The 15722-nt window shown below is 40.0% G+C and overlaps 1 protein-coding gene across 1 annotated transcript in view; it reads right to left on the bottom strand.

Moving 5' to 3' along the window:
• Positions 1–15722, bottom strand: part of LOC134225479 (small conductance calcium-activated potassium channel protein) — a 634818-nt gene that overhangs the window by 148728 nt on the left and 470368 nt on the right. The window contains exons 5-6 of the mRNA XM_062705584.1: positions 7686–8002; positions 7337–7441 (exon numbers count right to left, since the gene is read on the bottom strand). Coding sequence (XP_062561568.1) covers positions 7337–7441; positions 7686–8002 — 422 coding nt within the window. The remainder of the gene's footprint in view (positions 1–7336; positions 7442–7685; positions 8003–15722) is intronic.

The raw sequence follows: 15722 nt of genomic DNA on the forward strand, positions 1-15722 counted from the left end.
GGCTACCAGGCCGTGGCTCACGCGATTTGGAGCGACATTAGCAATCTTATACTTTTGCATAAACTATCGGTAGTTTGGTATTGGGATTGGTTGACGTGGTTAGGTCAACAAATTTCAACATGGAAATAGATCATCTGCCATCATTAATGAAATCACTCAATGCAGATTCTCGTATTCAGCATGTCTTTAGATAAGTGTCACCTTCAATGATTTACCAGATCATATAGACTTAAAATAAAAATAAAAAAAACAAATTAAAAATATCATCGAATTTTCAACGGCTTTGCTTGCTTTTTCACCATCATATATGTGTCTTGTGTCCTTTACAGTCTTCCCACGAACATGTGTGATGTTCAACACAAGTACATTTTCACCAACTCGTGTTGAACGCAGCACGTGAATTATTGACGTACTCGAGTACAACGGGATACCCAGTACCTGCCTAAACAAACTTGTACTTAAGTACAAAACACATGTACAAACTTGCTTTCAGTTCCGAGCGATCCGAGAGTCGATAGAGTAAGAGACAAAGAGAAAGAACAAAATGGAATTCGGAAACTATACACGCTGAAATGAAGATGCGCAGTGATGGGTGGATCTGAAAGGTTTTTTTTGCGAATAATTTTCTAATGATGCAGAACTTTTTCATGACGTTAATGACATGGGTTTTCAACGTTAATGATATAGGTTTTCAACATCACGTAAGAATAATTAAGAGTACAGAAGATGTTAATAAATTTGACTTCGATTCACATGCCACTATACAACTTTAGTTGAGCGTGTACATTCCACAGAGAAGGAATAGAAAGCACATAATAATTATAATTATAGATCAGCGGAACAATTTCTCGACTCTCCGTTAATGTTTTCGTAATAAAACCAAATTGTGTATTGTTCATCGGGAGAAAGCATTTCGCATTGCGCTATGGAGCCGCTCATAAATTACGTAACATAAAGTTGGGCTAATGCAGACCCTCCTTTATAGCACATTGTGTATGGGCAATTTAATTTTTTTGTCTGGATCATAACGCTTGAGGCTATCCCCTTCATCCCCCTATAGCGTCACGTAAATCATGAACACTCCTCGTGGATGCACCGCATGACCGCATTGCATTGTCAAAAACCGGCATCGTGTTGGAAACTACCATTTATAACATATTACGTAATAGCCTTCACAGACTACCATCTCTATGACTTAATAAAAAGTATAGGTTGATATCAAAGATCACACGCCTCATTTTCTTTTAAAATTATATCAAATGACTATATTCGTAATCTGTACAGGCTACAACCAAGGAAGGGATCTTACGCTCCACATAAATAAAAAAATATTTGTATGGGAAAAATCTTACATGGGGGGAGGGGATATCCAAAACCCGAAAAATTTGCTTACGTTATTAGTGTACGGCCCCGAATGTAGAAAATGCAACAAAATAGGACAACATGATTGTTTTCTGTGCATCTAGTGAAGTGACCGGCTTCTGATGGTGTTTTCGGTCAAGAATTTATTGGTTTTCAATATGGTGACATAAAAATAGTCATCTGTTTTGCTTTTGAAATATACAAATAATCGCAGTTTGATGAGTTCGCAATAAATACCGTATTTAGGAAGGGGGCATATTCAAGGCATGAATTTACTCAAAGCGGAGAGAGCATAACATTTGAAATATATAAACCTAATTTTTGCATGAACACTTCACTGAGCGTTCTAAAGTACCAAACCTCATGAAAATATTGAGAACCCAAATTTTCTCATATCCGCACATCTATGATTTTGTTTACTGTCCACATTTGTTTTGTTCGAGAAGCTTCTGGAATTATATTCAGCGGCAAAATTTTACAGCAGGTTTATACATGGTACTGTACAGATGTACAGTACATCTGTACAAAATGAAACTCGAACGCAAGTTCGGGTACAAGTATACTTTTAGTGCGTATGCGTACAAACACGAAGCAAGGGTACAGATGGAGTATACAAACAGCTGTACTCAGCGTGTTCGATGTTCGTTTGGGAAGACTGGTCCTTTACACAATCTAAAATGTCACTGAATCAAATGCGATCGTTGTGATCCGTTTTAAACCTCAAATAGTTTGCCTGCATAAAATGAGATGAATAGTCTCAAATGCAAACAAACTTCCTATTACTACTTCTATTATTTGACGGTTAACGGTTTAGATTTCTTAGTCCTGAACAAAATTTTACCAAAACCACTCCCGTGGTTACGCCACTGATGCACATACATGCTTTATTGGAAGGACTTCAAGTTTAACGCACGACGCTGCTACTTTGGATTCACCCATGTTGTAAGAGAAATTGATTCACCTCGGTGTGCGCTCAGGACATTTTCCAGAGACGGAGGCCTTCAATCAACTTAGTCCTACGAAATAGTTATTATCTTGAGAACTACACTGGGTAGCTTTTAACACGGTTAGATTATATCAATTTGTCGGTCTACCTCTACCTACCCCCAGCTTACCTCCTCCTTAAATCTCCTTCTGATTTTGCTTCGATTATTGTGTGGATTTTTACGTGAGGAAATAGCAAGCCATGGTAAAATACAGGCGCAAAACTTTCTCCTGTCGTCGAAAAATAAAATAAGTGAAAAAAGTAAACAATATTTCGAAAATCAGAAGATCCAAGACCGGAACTATAAACATAGGAGTTCGCCGCCGTATGAAGGAAGAGATGCTTGGCTCAGGAGAATCCCATTCCGTGAATCTTCGGGCAAACCAAATTTCGGGAAATTGGAGGATACTGCGAACGTTTCCTCCAAAAATGAAGAGGCGGATTTCAGCATTGGAAATGCGAATGAACATATGATCAAACAAGCACCCCTTTTATTGGAACCATCTCAAACTAGACAACACGATGTTCTCCATTACCGCACTGCTTCAATATCGGATGTAATCTAAGGCATATTCGGCAACAATTCATCTGTACATACAAGTAAGACCCATCAAATTTATTCTCTAGATTTCCTTACCTCCGCTAATCGGAGATAATAATTGTTTTCGGATTATTTTTCTTTTATATTTCTTGCTCTTTTTGTGTATGAGCGCTGTTAACTGGAGGTTCATGTATATGGCACTGTGTTAATAATAGATTCGATGTCCCTATTGCTGTTGCCTTAAAAACTGCTTTAAACTGAATCGGTTACCGATGCATATATACATGTACTGCGTGATGCTAAAAAAAACAATGGTTTTGTCCATGTTTAAATTAAAAACTGATTATATAGCCATCAGTCAAATGTGATATAAATGCGCATTTTATTCCAACTTAAATAAAGGCCGAACAATTGATAATAGGCCCAAAGCCTGTAAATCGAAATCTACCTCATTGATTATTGTTTTTTCAAGAATATTAAGACAGTCTGCTTCTTGACTTCACAACTGTGTATTATTTGTCAGATTATACCTAGAACACGTCACGTACAATCGCAATTGAAAATGTTTGGCCTAGAAGATGTTTGAAACTGTATTTGTAATTGAGTTTTGTGGCTTATTTAAATCTCCCCTTGTTTTTTTTTCTACAATTTACGAGAAGCTTCTAAACGGAAACCGGAGACAAACGGAACTCGGATTTCTTGGTGATTTTTTCTTTCGTTTCTTCACTTTTCGCGAAAATTTGTGGTAAGCAATTTCAATAAATTGTGTTGTGACGGGAGTAATTAAAAAAAAAACGATTCCAAGCACGGAAAATATGGAGATGTTGTAAGTAAAAATATAGTTAACTTTATCGTCATATGAGTTTACGATTGTTTTTCATCGCTTTAATTTCTTTTTCTTTATCTCGTTCCAGAGAGCGAGTAATGGCGCTTAAACCTAGGCCTATTTGAACACTGATGCACATAAGTATTCGTCATGTTTTCATAGTCATCTATCTGAATTTATGCGAATACTTATGCCCATCAGTGTATAAGCCAGGGCACTAGACTAAAAACTGTGTCCCATCCCAAAACGTCGAAGACCCAAGGAGTGTACATTAATCTTCTTAGCAAAGTCACTCCCAACGATTCGTCAATCATCTTTCCCCCTGAATGTGAAACGGTTGGTACGGCTGTCCCCGTTTCTTCCTTTCGTAGATTCAAAACTCTTCGTTGATCATGTTATTTATTACTAAATAATCTGATTGCCGGGGAGTTCTGGATTTTCTCCCAAATTCAAGCCTGCACGGTGGGCCTGGCCATTTTAATACTTGTGTCATATTTATGATATGCTGCAAATATTAATGCAGACAAGAAAATGCTCGGGAATACAACCGACATTTCCAGGATGCTTTTCAATACTGGCTGTGCATGTGCTAAGACAAGACAAGACAAGACAAGATAATTGTGTGGATTTTTACGTGGGGTCAATTTAAAATTTTATGGAATCCAAAGGCCGGAAATGACCAATAACCAAATGCGTGAAAAGCGACCTCAATGTACCATAATCAGTTCCTGGGCTAAATCATAAATAATAAAAAAAAAATCAAATATAATGTTCAATGTTCCATAGAGTTAATTTCTGAAGCGGTCAACATTTCATTATGAGAAGTGTTTAGTTGATTCTACACAGAAGACATTTTTCAGGTGAGTTAGCAATTGTTTGTATATTCAACGTTTAATCTATAGACATCCAACTGCCATAGATTTTACTCATCCTCCTTAAAAATAATGACTAGTAGTTTACCTTCCTACTGAAAACTGCTAACAGGTTGATCCTCAGGTGTTTATTAATCAACTAATCATCCCGTTTAATGGCCTGTTAAACGACATTGATTAAAGTAAGTTCGGCTCATCAATCAGCCAAACCAAAGTGGGATACTCTCAATCGATGGAAACCGCATGATAAATGACAACGCTCATTTGCCAAATCTCTTCAAGTTCAGTCAGATTTCCCCGATAAATCATCAGGGCTAAGCAAATTGTCGAACCAAAATGGTAAATACACATCCTAAATCATCTGCTGCGAGGAACTTTTTTTTTCTTCTGGTGTTGCTATCTGTACAATGTTACTCCCATTTGTCGAACAGATTTTCTATCTGATGTAAATTTCCCACCGCGCTGCGGGAATAAGGGTAGGGCCGATTCCTCGTTCCACAGCCATCCAAACCGAAGGCAATCGATCAACCACCGCTCAGTTGCAGACGTTTGAAGTCTTCGGAGACCTTTTCGCTTCTTTTCATCTTGGCGCGGTACAGAGGCAGCCAGCGCGTGACAATCGTGAGAAACCACTTTGCCGGATGTACAGAAGGAAAATTCAACTCCGTAAAGCTAGGCAAATGTTTGGCTTTCTTTTTTTTTTCAGATTTCTTGTTGTGCTGTTTGTCCCCATGAGACTGTTTCTGAAAATTAATTTTCGTTTACAAAGTGCCATCAGTAGCAGTCAGCATTTTTCTTCTGCTGACCGGACGAGTGGAGGGAAAAGGATTTTGAGGATAGACAATATTAAATTTTTTATCATTTACGTATCGGCTTGGATCATTTAGTTTAAAATCAATTGAAACCTTTTTTAATGGCCTCAGAGAATTCTGCTGAATATCCACAGGAGAATCTTATGAATTTGTCCATGCAAAAGCTTCTAAACTTAATCAGAAAGTTAGTTTTGAATTCCCCTGGAAAAATCTTCCAAATTTTCTTGGGTTATTCTTCTGAAATTTGTCGGGAGATTCTTGCAATTTTATATCTTTGAATTCTTCTAATTTGTTTGTATTGAATGTCCTGGTGAAAAAAAAACGTAGAGAAATGTCTTGTCAGTACGGAAGTTTATCAAAAATGATGTTTCATATTACGCAAATGATTCAATTAAAAGTAGTCATCAGTGAAGACAGAAGTGAAACAGTGGAAAACATTAAATCTACTTTTGTGCATATTGACTGAAATGTCCAAGACTGTCGCACTGTTGATTGCTTAAAAACTAAAGAAAAATGCGGGAAGCGGCATAATGAAATTCGCTCATTTTAACATGGACAAATGTGTGGGTTGGTGTGCTTGTGAGGGTATGTACTGTAGTGCAAATCTTTACGGAAAAAGCGTTATTCAAATATGTAATCTTCCATATGATAAAAGTTTTATAAAATACTGTTGACACAAAATTAACATTGCTTATGGGGTTTGTAAATTGACTCTTATTTTTCATTTTGTTCGACGACCATTCTATTCCGTTTAATACGTTTCATCATTAACATTCATCAGTCTATGCTATATTTGTATAGTGTTTTATTTTGCTTCTAACTCGTTTAGAGAAAAATCCAAGCTCGAGCCTGGCTTAGCTTCGCGTTCGGTTGGATCAGTATTAACGGTATCATTTTAAGGGAGAGGCTAAACAATTTTGCGATTCAATTCCATCGAAACCGAAGTGCCATGATGGTTCTCGTGAAGGCCAAGAAGTACAAATGCCGTTTCATGGCGTGAAAAAATAAATGAAAATGCGGAAAAAAGAAACATCAACAAAATAAAACGGAAACGGAAAGAAAATGAATCTCGGAGGGGTTTTCTGTTGGCGGATGGTAAAAGCAAAAGACAATTATGGTTTATTGCGATAGAGCTAGTCGGATGTTACAATGTTACGATACAAACAGTGGGGATAGTGTTGTGAAGAGCAGAGATCAGACAAAAGGAGGTATATATTCGTTATTTACGATTTGTGTGGCAGTGCAGTGATGGATAAAAGTGCACTCAAATTCAGAGTGATATTAAATGGGCAATAATTGTCACATTGTTGCAATAAGTGGTACAACTCTCAATTGCGAGTGCACTTTTCAATCCAAGCGTTAACGAAGAGCAACAGCATTAGTTTACTCAAAGGGTCACCTAGTTGCATGACAGGAAGTATAATTATGGTAAAAGATAGTAATGGAAAATATAATAAATATGGAGAAGCAGTAACCAACGAATAGAAGAAACGGAAGGGACTAACTAAGAAACACTTAACTGAGCGTAATAATGGTTAAATATCCATCTAATTACTAAAAGATCAGTAACTGTATGTCGTATTACAATTAATATGTGTGTATTACAAGCGGTTAGTTGTTACTGGATGTAGTAATTATTGTTATCGATACATAACTGGATTAAGACATATCTTTATCGATTCATTCAAGGGTAGGGTTCTGGTATATGGGTGGCAGATAAAGACTATTGGCTAATCTATGTACTATGCTGAATGTTAATATACGTATGTTAAGAGATTATGGCAGATCGGAAACGAGGCGATGGATGAAATGAGCGAAACAGAACAGTACAGATATGAAATGGGACAGTATCGGAGGTCAGAAATATTTATAGAGGTGAAAGACCAAGAGGGATGTCAAAGAGTGGATTATGGCCGGATGGAGCAAGATAATAATTACCTCTCGCACTGCCGAAGCGTCCATGATGCTATTATCCATAATGAAACCATGAATACTAGGAGGACCGTTCCCGGGCATATTGTCATTAGTGTTTTCAGCACGAATCTGGAATGGACATCCGACCGCATCCGGTCGGCAAGAGAATGGCATCATCATCGCAATCGAAATCAATGACCCGTTCAGGATTGCGAGCCAATCGCAGCTGAACGGCGGAAGGAGGATTACGACGTGTCGTGGTGATGGCTTTTGCGACATTTGGTGGAATAATATTCACACAGTCGAATGTCATTGAATCGCTTTTTTTTATCTTACAATGTGATTCGACAATGCGGACCACGATTTTACTTACCGTGTGTTGAAATTGATACGATTCAGGGCACCTATACTACGTGATGAGGCATCGGTAAATAGTTTCGAATGTAACAGCATCACACGACATATCAGGTACAAACGAAGGAACATTGGCAAAGATAACGCGACATCGTAGGGAACGTACTCCGATCCCATGGCTTTGTTCTTATTAGCTAGTTTGGTTGTCCATAGAAAATAATATTGACCTGGAATGGGATGCACCGCACAGATGAGTAATTCTAAAGCTATTTGGCTCATTCGCTGCCAGGTCATCGCTATTCGCCAGTCATCTGCACAATTGTCTATCATAAAAAGCTGGAAAGAAAAGGAAATGAAAAGAGTCATTAACTTTTTAACAACGCGTAATCAATGAAATTATGGTGAATCGTAGTTTTCTGCAAGTGGACGTCATATTTAAATCCCCGCACTAGGAGTCGTCAGCGACGTCTCATCACACAATACGAATTGATGTAATCAAACCAACAAGAAACATATGAGCATTTTGCGGTTGCAAACAAACTCCTACTTTGCTGACCCACATTGGGATGTTTCGTTACCTATAAGGGTAGAAACATTACGTGAAACAGCAAATAAAACTCACATGCAAGCAGTTATGAAACTTTAATGTAGCTTCCAACAGTACAAAGCCAATTGCATGTAAATTATAGGGATTATATAATAAATCCAATGGGAGTTCACCTGACGTAAACTGACGTGTTATGCGTGTAAAATTATCACGCGAACTCAACAAATAGAATACTGACCTATTAACCCATTTGATTTTCCGCTTGTCATGTTGCGGTATTTGAGTTTATCATTAATAGAATCATTCACACGAGAAACTGCACAAGTTATTTTTTAATTTCGAAAAAAAATCAAGATATATTATGGAACAAAATGGTAGGGTAACGGGAGGCAATGGTAACCTAGGAGGTAACTTTGGCTCAGCACGTAAATTAATCAATTATATAAGTATTGTACATTGTTTTATTTACATTGTTGACACGATAATACATTATTTTTTAGAGAGATATTATTTTCATAAAATCAAAACGCAAGCATCAACATTATCAAACTTCGATTTCAATCAAAGATCATACATAACTAATTGTAATTTATAGGTTGAATTGAACTTCTAAGATTTCTTTTAGCGGACACACACCCTTAAACTTTTTAAAACAAATAAAGCAGCTGGCACGCACGATGCTGTTTCCTAATATTTTTCCTTCTTTTATTATTGGCAATAATCATATTTAGAGGATCACAGCTCCAGTCTATTGGATATGCTGCCGCTGGGTTTTATTTTTAAGTGTGTAAATGATAACAGTTTGTGTTCATGTGGTCTGAAGTTTTAAACCCTTGAAGTCTGAACGTACGATTAACGCATTCATTTAAACATCAAAAAATCATATCTTATGCATTTCTCAATCGATTGTGGCAATCAATCCCTCAAAACAATCGCACAGAACTCTGGTTTCTGGAAACAGAATAATATTTTGAACTGGCCACTTGGTTCCGGAAATATTGAGAGGTGTATTGGGGAAGGCACCCGTGGGAACACTTGTTTAGCACTTCTAGAATTCAACGTGCGACATATCGAACATCATGATTTTATAAAATACTAGCTGTATGTACCCGGCCTTGCTCGGAGTTGCCAGTTTGTTACGCAGTTTTTTCACAAAAATGAATAAACCAATTGGTCAAAAGGATAATTGTATAAAAAACACACAAAAACACATTGATGCTTCATCATTTGATTAAAAGAAGGCAGATTTCATTTGAAAACATTGACTGATTTTGAGAAGGGATCAAACCCAAAATCGCCTTATTCTGGGCAAACGTCTATTGCTAAAGAAGGAAAAACATCCACCGATGCCTTATTCCGGGAAAACGTATATTTTTAAGGAAAGGATCAAATTCACCATCCAGAACACCTTAATCATTGCTTTTCACTGGGTAAACCATGATTTCGATGAAGTGTTGAGTTGATCGATAACTAAACAATACAACGCCCCCACATCCTCCCCTTTTCCATCCTCAACCCAATATCGTCGTCTCCTTAATATGAAGAATGTGTGTTCCAAATTTGACTAAAATCGGCTAAGGGGAAATCAGAAATAACACTGAGGTGATTGAGAGCTGAACAATGTCAGTTCCTCCACAAACTTCCCGTTTTCTAAATATCATCCCTATCATCTTCACCTTCTTAAGAAAAAGAATGTTTGTTCCAAATTTGGTTGAAATCGGGCAAGGTGTACAGAAGTTATGCTGGAACATTGGATCATTGCATACCTTGCTTTTATTCATTAATCTTTAATCATAATCATATAATTTTTATACCTTTTAAAATTTGGAATAAAAGTTACTCGATTATTGATCACTATGCAAATCATTCAATTTGATCATTCATAATCATTAATCATTAATCATATCGATCGTTAATCATTAATCATACACATAGTGTGTCAACATTTAATCACGATCGGTAATCGTTAATCATACTTCAACGGTTTTTTGGTCATTATTCATAATCTGTAATCATTGATTAAAATGAATTTAATCGTTAATCATTATCAGTCATCATTGTCAAAAATGAATAAATCATTAATGATAATCTTTAATCATAGAGTTGAATGATTTAATCATTTAATCCGGTTGGAATCGGTTCTGGGGTTTAGGAGTTACACTGAATTGCTCATTTTCCAAAGACAGTCCCTCCCTCTTTTCTCAATGACAATTTCACCCCCCTTGTTATATTCTGCTTGGGATAGAGAATGTGTGTACCAAATTTGGTTGAAATCGGTACAGGGGTTCATAATTTGCTTTGAATTGCCGGCTTTCTAAACAAAGCCCCTCCCTCCAGACCCCTCCCCTTTTCCCAAATCTCCTCTCATATGATTTTCCCCTCTTAGTGAATATGTGTACAAAATTTGGTTGAATCGGTCCTGGGAGTTGAAAGTTACACAGAATTGTTCGTTTTCTGAACAAAACCCCTCCCACCACCCCTCCCCCTTATCCAAATGACCATCCCACCCCTTTGTTAATATTCCCTGAGGATATAGAATGCGTGTACCAAATTTGGTTGAAATTGGCCAAGTGGTTCAGAAGTAGTTAGGGAACATACATACATAGATTGGGTTATGTATATAGAAGAAAAAAGAAGAAGATCAATTGGAACAAGTTGATCGTGTCCGGGCATGTTGTGGAAATCTGGTCCGCCGGTTAAAATGGTCATTTTCTATCAGGTATAAACACTAGTTTGCGACATCTCAAACTTCATGATTTTGCAAAAGAAGATCAATGGAGTTAATTTCGAGAGTTTCTGGACAAGTTGGACATATTCCGGAATCTTCTAGAATAGTGCCCATGAGAAAATGGCCAACTTGATCATTTACGAAGCTTCGCTTGCGAGTTGCAAAACCTTAAACTAGGCTATGTACAGGATGAGCAACGAGGCAAGGAGAGAAAGCCAAGGAGCTACTCCTACAACCCGGGCGTGTAAGGTCGCCCACTTCGATGGTGGTGCCTTCAGAGAGGATATGGGTCTGGAAGAAAACACGGAAAGTTTGAGCGGTGACGAACTGGTTGCAGTCTTGTCTTGAGCGTGTGACGCGACTATGCCGAGGAAAGCACGACCACGAAACTGCAGGCTTCAGGCAGATGTGTCCTACACAGTTGGCAAAAAATCTGCTCTTTTATTTTTAACAATTTTTAACAATCAAATATAATAACTTTAATGCGTGCAACTAATAGGTGGATATTTGACCTTTCGAAATGTCACTTCAATCTGTCAAAATAATACACGCCGGGGTCACGCGAGCGCACGCAGTGCAAATACACCGGCGTGTAATACCCGGATACATGGAAGAACCAGCGTTTGGTCCTGTTACCGAAACCGGGCATGCCACCAGGAGACCCCTCAGCGTACAGACCAAGCTGTCTAATAGCTACTGTAGGTATGGTAGCTACTGGAGAAGTTGATCCTAAACAGACTGTCGTCGTACGTGAAGGAGATGGGAGGATTATCGAGCGAGCCATTCGGCTTTCGGAGAGGACGGTCTACTCTGGGCGCCATTGAATCGGTGTTTCACACTGCAGAGGTCGCCATCGAATGCAAGCGACGTGATCTACGTTACTGTGCAGTAATAACACTCGACGTGCGGAATAAATTTAACAGTGCGTGCAGGATGGAGATCGTGAACTCGTTAGTTCGACTGGGAGTACCGGTAGGGCTGTACAAGATTCTGGGAAGCTACTTCCAGAATCGAGTATTGATCTACGAGACAAACGAGGGCTTGGTTAGCGCCCCCATTACCGTATCACGCGAGGCGGCATTTGTACTTACGGGCATAATGCCTATCAAACTGGTGGTGGAGGAAGACGAGGAGTGCTACACCCTTAGGGGCACCGGTAATGCTTGCAGGAATATCAAGGCAGCAACGGTAGCAAAATAGCAGGGGAGTGGGGCAACTCGGCTAAGGGAAGGTGGACCCATCGCCTAGTCCCAAGTGTGTCTGCGTGGATTAGCAGACCTCATGGAGAGCGACGAATAAAGGATCACGATTGGAAGCTTGGAACAAGGAACTGCAAGTCGATAGGCTTCGCAGGTTGCGACAGGATAATCTACGACGAATTACATCTCCACAACTTCGACGTCGTAGCGCTGCAGGAAATCTGCTGGACGGAAGAGCAGCTAGGCGCAGCATCTCTTAAAGATGGCTGGAGAGATATTCGATCCGCCATTGGAAGCACCGCAACCGCTGCACTAGGCATGGTGGCTTCGGATCAGAGAAACGACTGGTATGACGGCGAATGTGAGCAGTTGGTTGAGGAGAAGAATGCAGCATGGGCGAGATTGCTGCAAAACCGCACGAGGGCGATTGAGGCACCATACAAACGGGCGCGGAACAGACAAAACTCGATTTTCTGGAGGAAAAAGCGCCAGCAAGAAGATCGAGGCCGTGAAGAGACGGAGTACTGTATCCAAAGGTGGCGGCAGCACTACGAAGAGCACCTGAATGGCGATGTGACAGACTCCAGGAAATCCAGGAGGAGATCGGCCGGCTGGAAAACATCAAAGCCCCTGGAGTTGACCAACTACCAGGAGAGCAGTTTAAACACGGTGGTGAGGCACTGACTAGAGCGCTGCACTGCATGATTACCAATGTTTGGTAGGATGAGGTTCTGCCGCAGGAGTGGATGGAAGGTGTCGTGTGTCCCATCTACAATAAGAGCGATAAGCTGGATTGTAGCAACTACCGCGCAATCACATTGCTGAACGCCGCCTACAAGGTACTCCCCAAATTTTATGCCGCCAACTAACACCAATTGCAAGAGAGTTCGTGGGGCAGAACCAGGCGGGATTTATGGGAGAACGCTCTAACACAGAGCAGGTGTTCGCCATACGTCAGGTATTGCAGAAATGCCGCGAATACAACGTGCCCACGCATCATCTATTTATCGACTTCAAAGCCGCATATGATACAATCGATCGGGACCAGCTATGGCAGCTAATGCACGAAAACAGATTTCCGGATAAACTAATACGGTTGATCAAGGCGACGATGGATCGGGTGATATGCGTGGTTTGATTTTCAGGGGCATTCTCCAATCCCTTCGAAACTCTCAGAGGGTTACGGCAAGGTGATGATGTTTCGTGTCTGCTATTCAACATCACTCTGGAGGGAGTTATACGAAGGACAGGGATTGACACGAGAGGTACGATTTTCACGAAGTCCGTCCAGTTATTTGATTTCGCCGACGACATTGATATTATGGCACGTAACTTTGAGAGGATGGAGGAAGTCTACATCAGACTGAAAAGCGAAACTAAACGGATTGTACTAGTCATCAACACCTCGAAGACGAAGTACATGATAGGAAGAGGCATTGGCGTAGCCAGAAAATTGGTCTGGAGGCGGGGGAGGGGTTTGGGTTTCTGAACATTTTTTAATTTCGAGAAGGTTCGATACATTTTTTTCTTCTAAAAATTTTGTCGCTGGGGGGGGGGGGGGGTTTATGTCCAAAACCACCCCTGTGGCTACGCCACTGGGAAGAGGCTGAAAAGAGGATAACGTAAGCCACCCACCACGAGTATGTATTGGTGGTGACGAAGTCGAGGTGGTTGAACAATTCGTGTACTTGGGCTCACTGGTGATTTCCGATAAAGATACCAGCAGAGAAATTCTAGGATGCATCATGGCAGGAAATCGTACGTACTTTGGACTCCACAAAACGCTCCGATCGAATAGAGTTCGCACCGTACCAAACTGACTATTTACAAAACTCTTATTAGACCGGCAGATCTCTACGGACACGATACCTGGACGATGTTCGTGGAGGTTCAACATGCACTGGGAGATTTCAAAAGGAAAGTTCTGCGTACCATCTATTGTGGGGTGTAGATGACGAAAGGTACGTCGAGATGGCGAATAAACCACGAGTTGCATCAACTGGTGGAAAAACCATCCATGGTTCACACCGCGAAAATCGGAAGACTGTGGTGGGCCGTGCACGTAGCCAGAATGCCGGACAGTAATCTGGTGAAACGACAACGATCCGACGGGAACAAGAAGGCGAGGTGCACAGCGAGCAAAGTGGATCGATCAGGGGGGAACGATTTCCGGACCCCTGCTAGAGCTGGCACACGTGATGCTGTTTCCTAATATTTTCCAACATAACTTCTTTTATTATTGGTGAAAATCATATTTAAAGGATCACAGCTCCAGTCTATTGGATATGCAGCAGCTGCGTTATATTTTTTATTGTATAAATGATAACAGTTTGTGTTCATGTGGTCTGAAGTTGTTAACCCTCGAAGTCTAAACGTACGATTAACGCTTTCATTTTAGAACATTTTGTCTCTTTTTGTCATTTTTAACAGAACTTCGACGGATTGCTGGACTTTTGAGGTACCACCGTATGATATTTTGTTGAAGATCCACAATTTCGGATGATTCCGAAGCATTAACAACTTGTCCAAAGACCACAAAATCATGAAGATTGACATGTCGCAAGCGAGGATTCAGAAAATTATCGAAAATAACCATTTTGTTCAGAAGCCAGAAAAATCCCAGAAAATTTATTTATTTAATTGTAATCGTTTTCTGACACCTGGTGTCTCAATGATGCTAAGAGTAAGGCAAACATGGATAAAATATATAAGAAATACATCAAAACAGTAAAATAGAGTTCAATTTACGGTTTCAATTAATATCACGGAAGTGCGCTGTGGAAGCTCGTTGTAGAGCAGCTAGCAATTGATTAAAATCAAAGAGATGGAACACTGTGTTGAAGTTGGACGTCATTTATCGAACCGGATCATGCTGACCATAACGACTGTTTCGAGCACCGAGCTGTATGAAATTTCTCCTCCTCATCGGGTGCATAGGAGCATAAACATTTATCTTGTTGAGCATTGCTGGAGAGTCGACTGCACCATTGAGGATTTTCGCTACGAACATGACCCAAGTAGCCGCCAGCGGTTTTCATATGGAGTGAGACGTTGACCATTACACCAAGGAAAATTGCGCTAAGCAAAGCGCACGAACTTCTTTTGCACGGATTCAATCCTCGAGATCCAAGTGGTCTGACAATGACAGCAAACTCCAGTATTGACCTATAAGGGTGTAGTACAGCGATCTCAGCAGTATGGCTCACGAAATCCATTGGCAATTTTCATTACAAAGCCCGGTTGTCGGCTTGCTTTAGAAATTCACGTCATCGTAATGGAACCGGAAAGTAAGTGTGTCGTCAAGTATAACTCCCAAATCTCTGAGACGCTGTACACGCTCAAGAACTATTCCAGACAGCGTGTAATTAAAGATAATAGGTTTTCGTTTTCTGCTGAAAGTTATTGTTTGACATTTGTGGATACTGAGTGACAGGCGGTTTCGCGTGCACCACTCCTCAAAACGGGTTAGACGCATTTGTAGTTCAATGCAGTCATCAAGGCTGTTAACAACAATGTAGATCTTTGCATTCAAAAGCCTTACTCCAGGGGGTAACACCTGTGTCACGTCGTTGACGAATATCG

Source organism: Armigeres subalbatus, chromosome 3, assembly GCF_024139115.2.
Source record: "Armigeres subalbatus isolate Guangzhou_Male chromosome 3, GZ_Asu_2, whole genome shotgun sequence".
NCBI classification, from domain to species: domain Eukaryota; kingdom Metazoa; phylum Arthropoda; class Insecta; order Diptera; family Culicidae; genus Armigeres; species Armigeres subalbatus.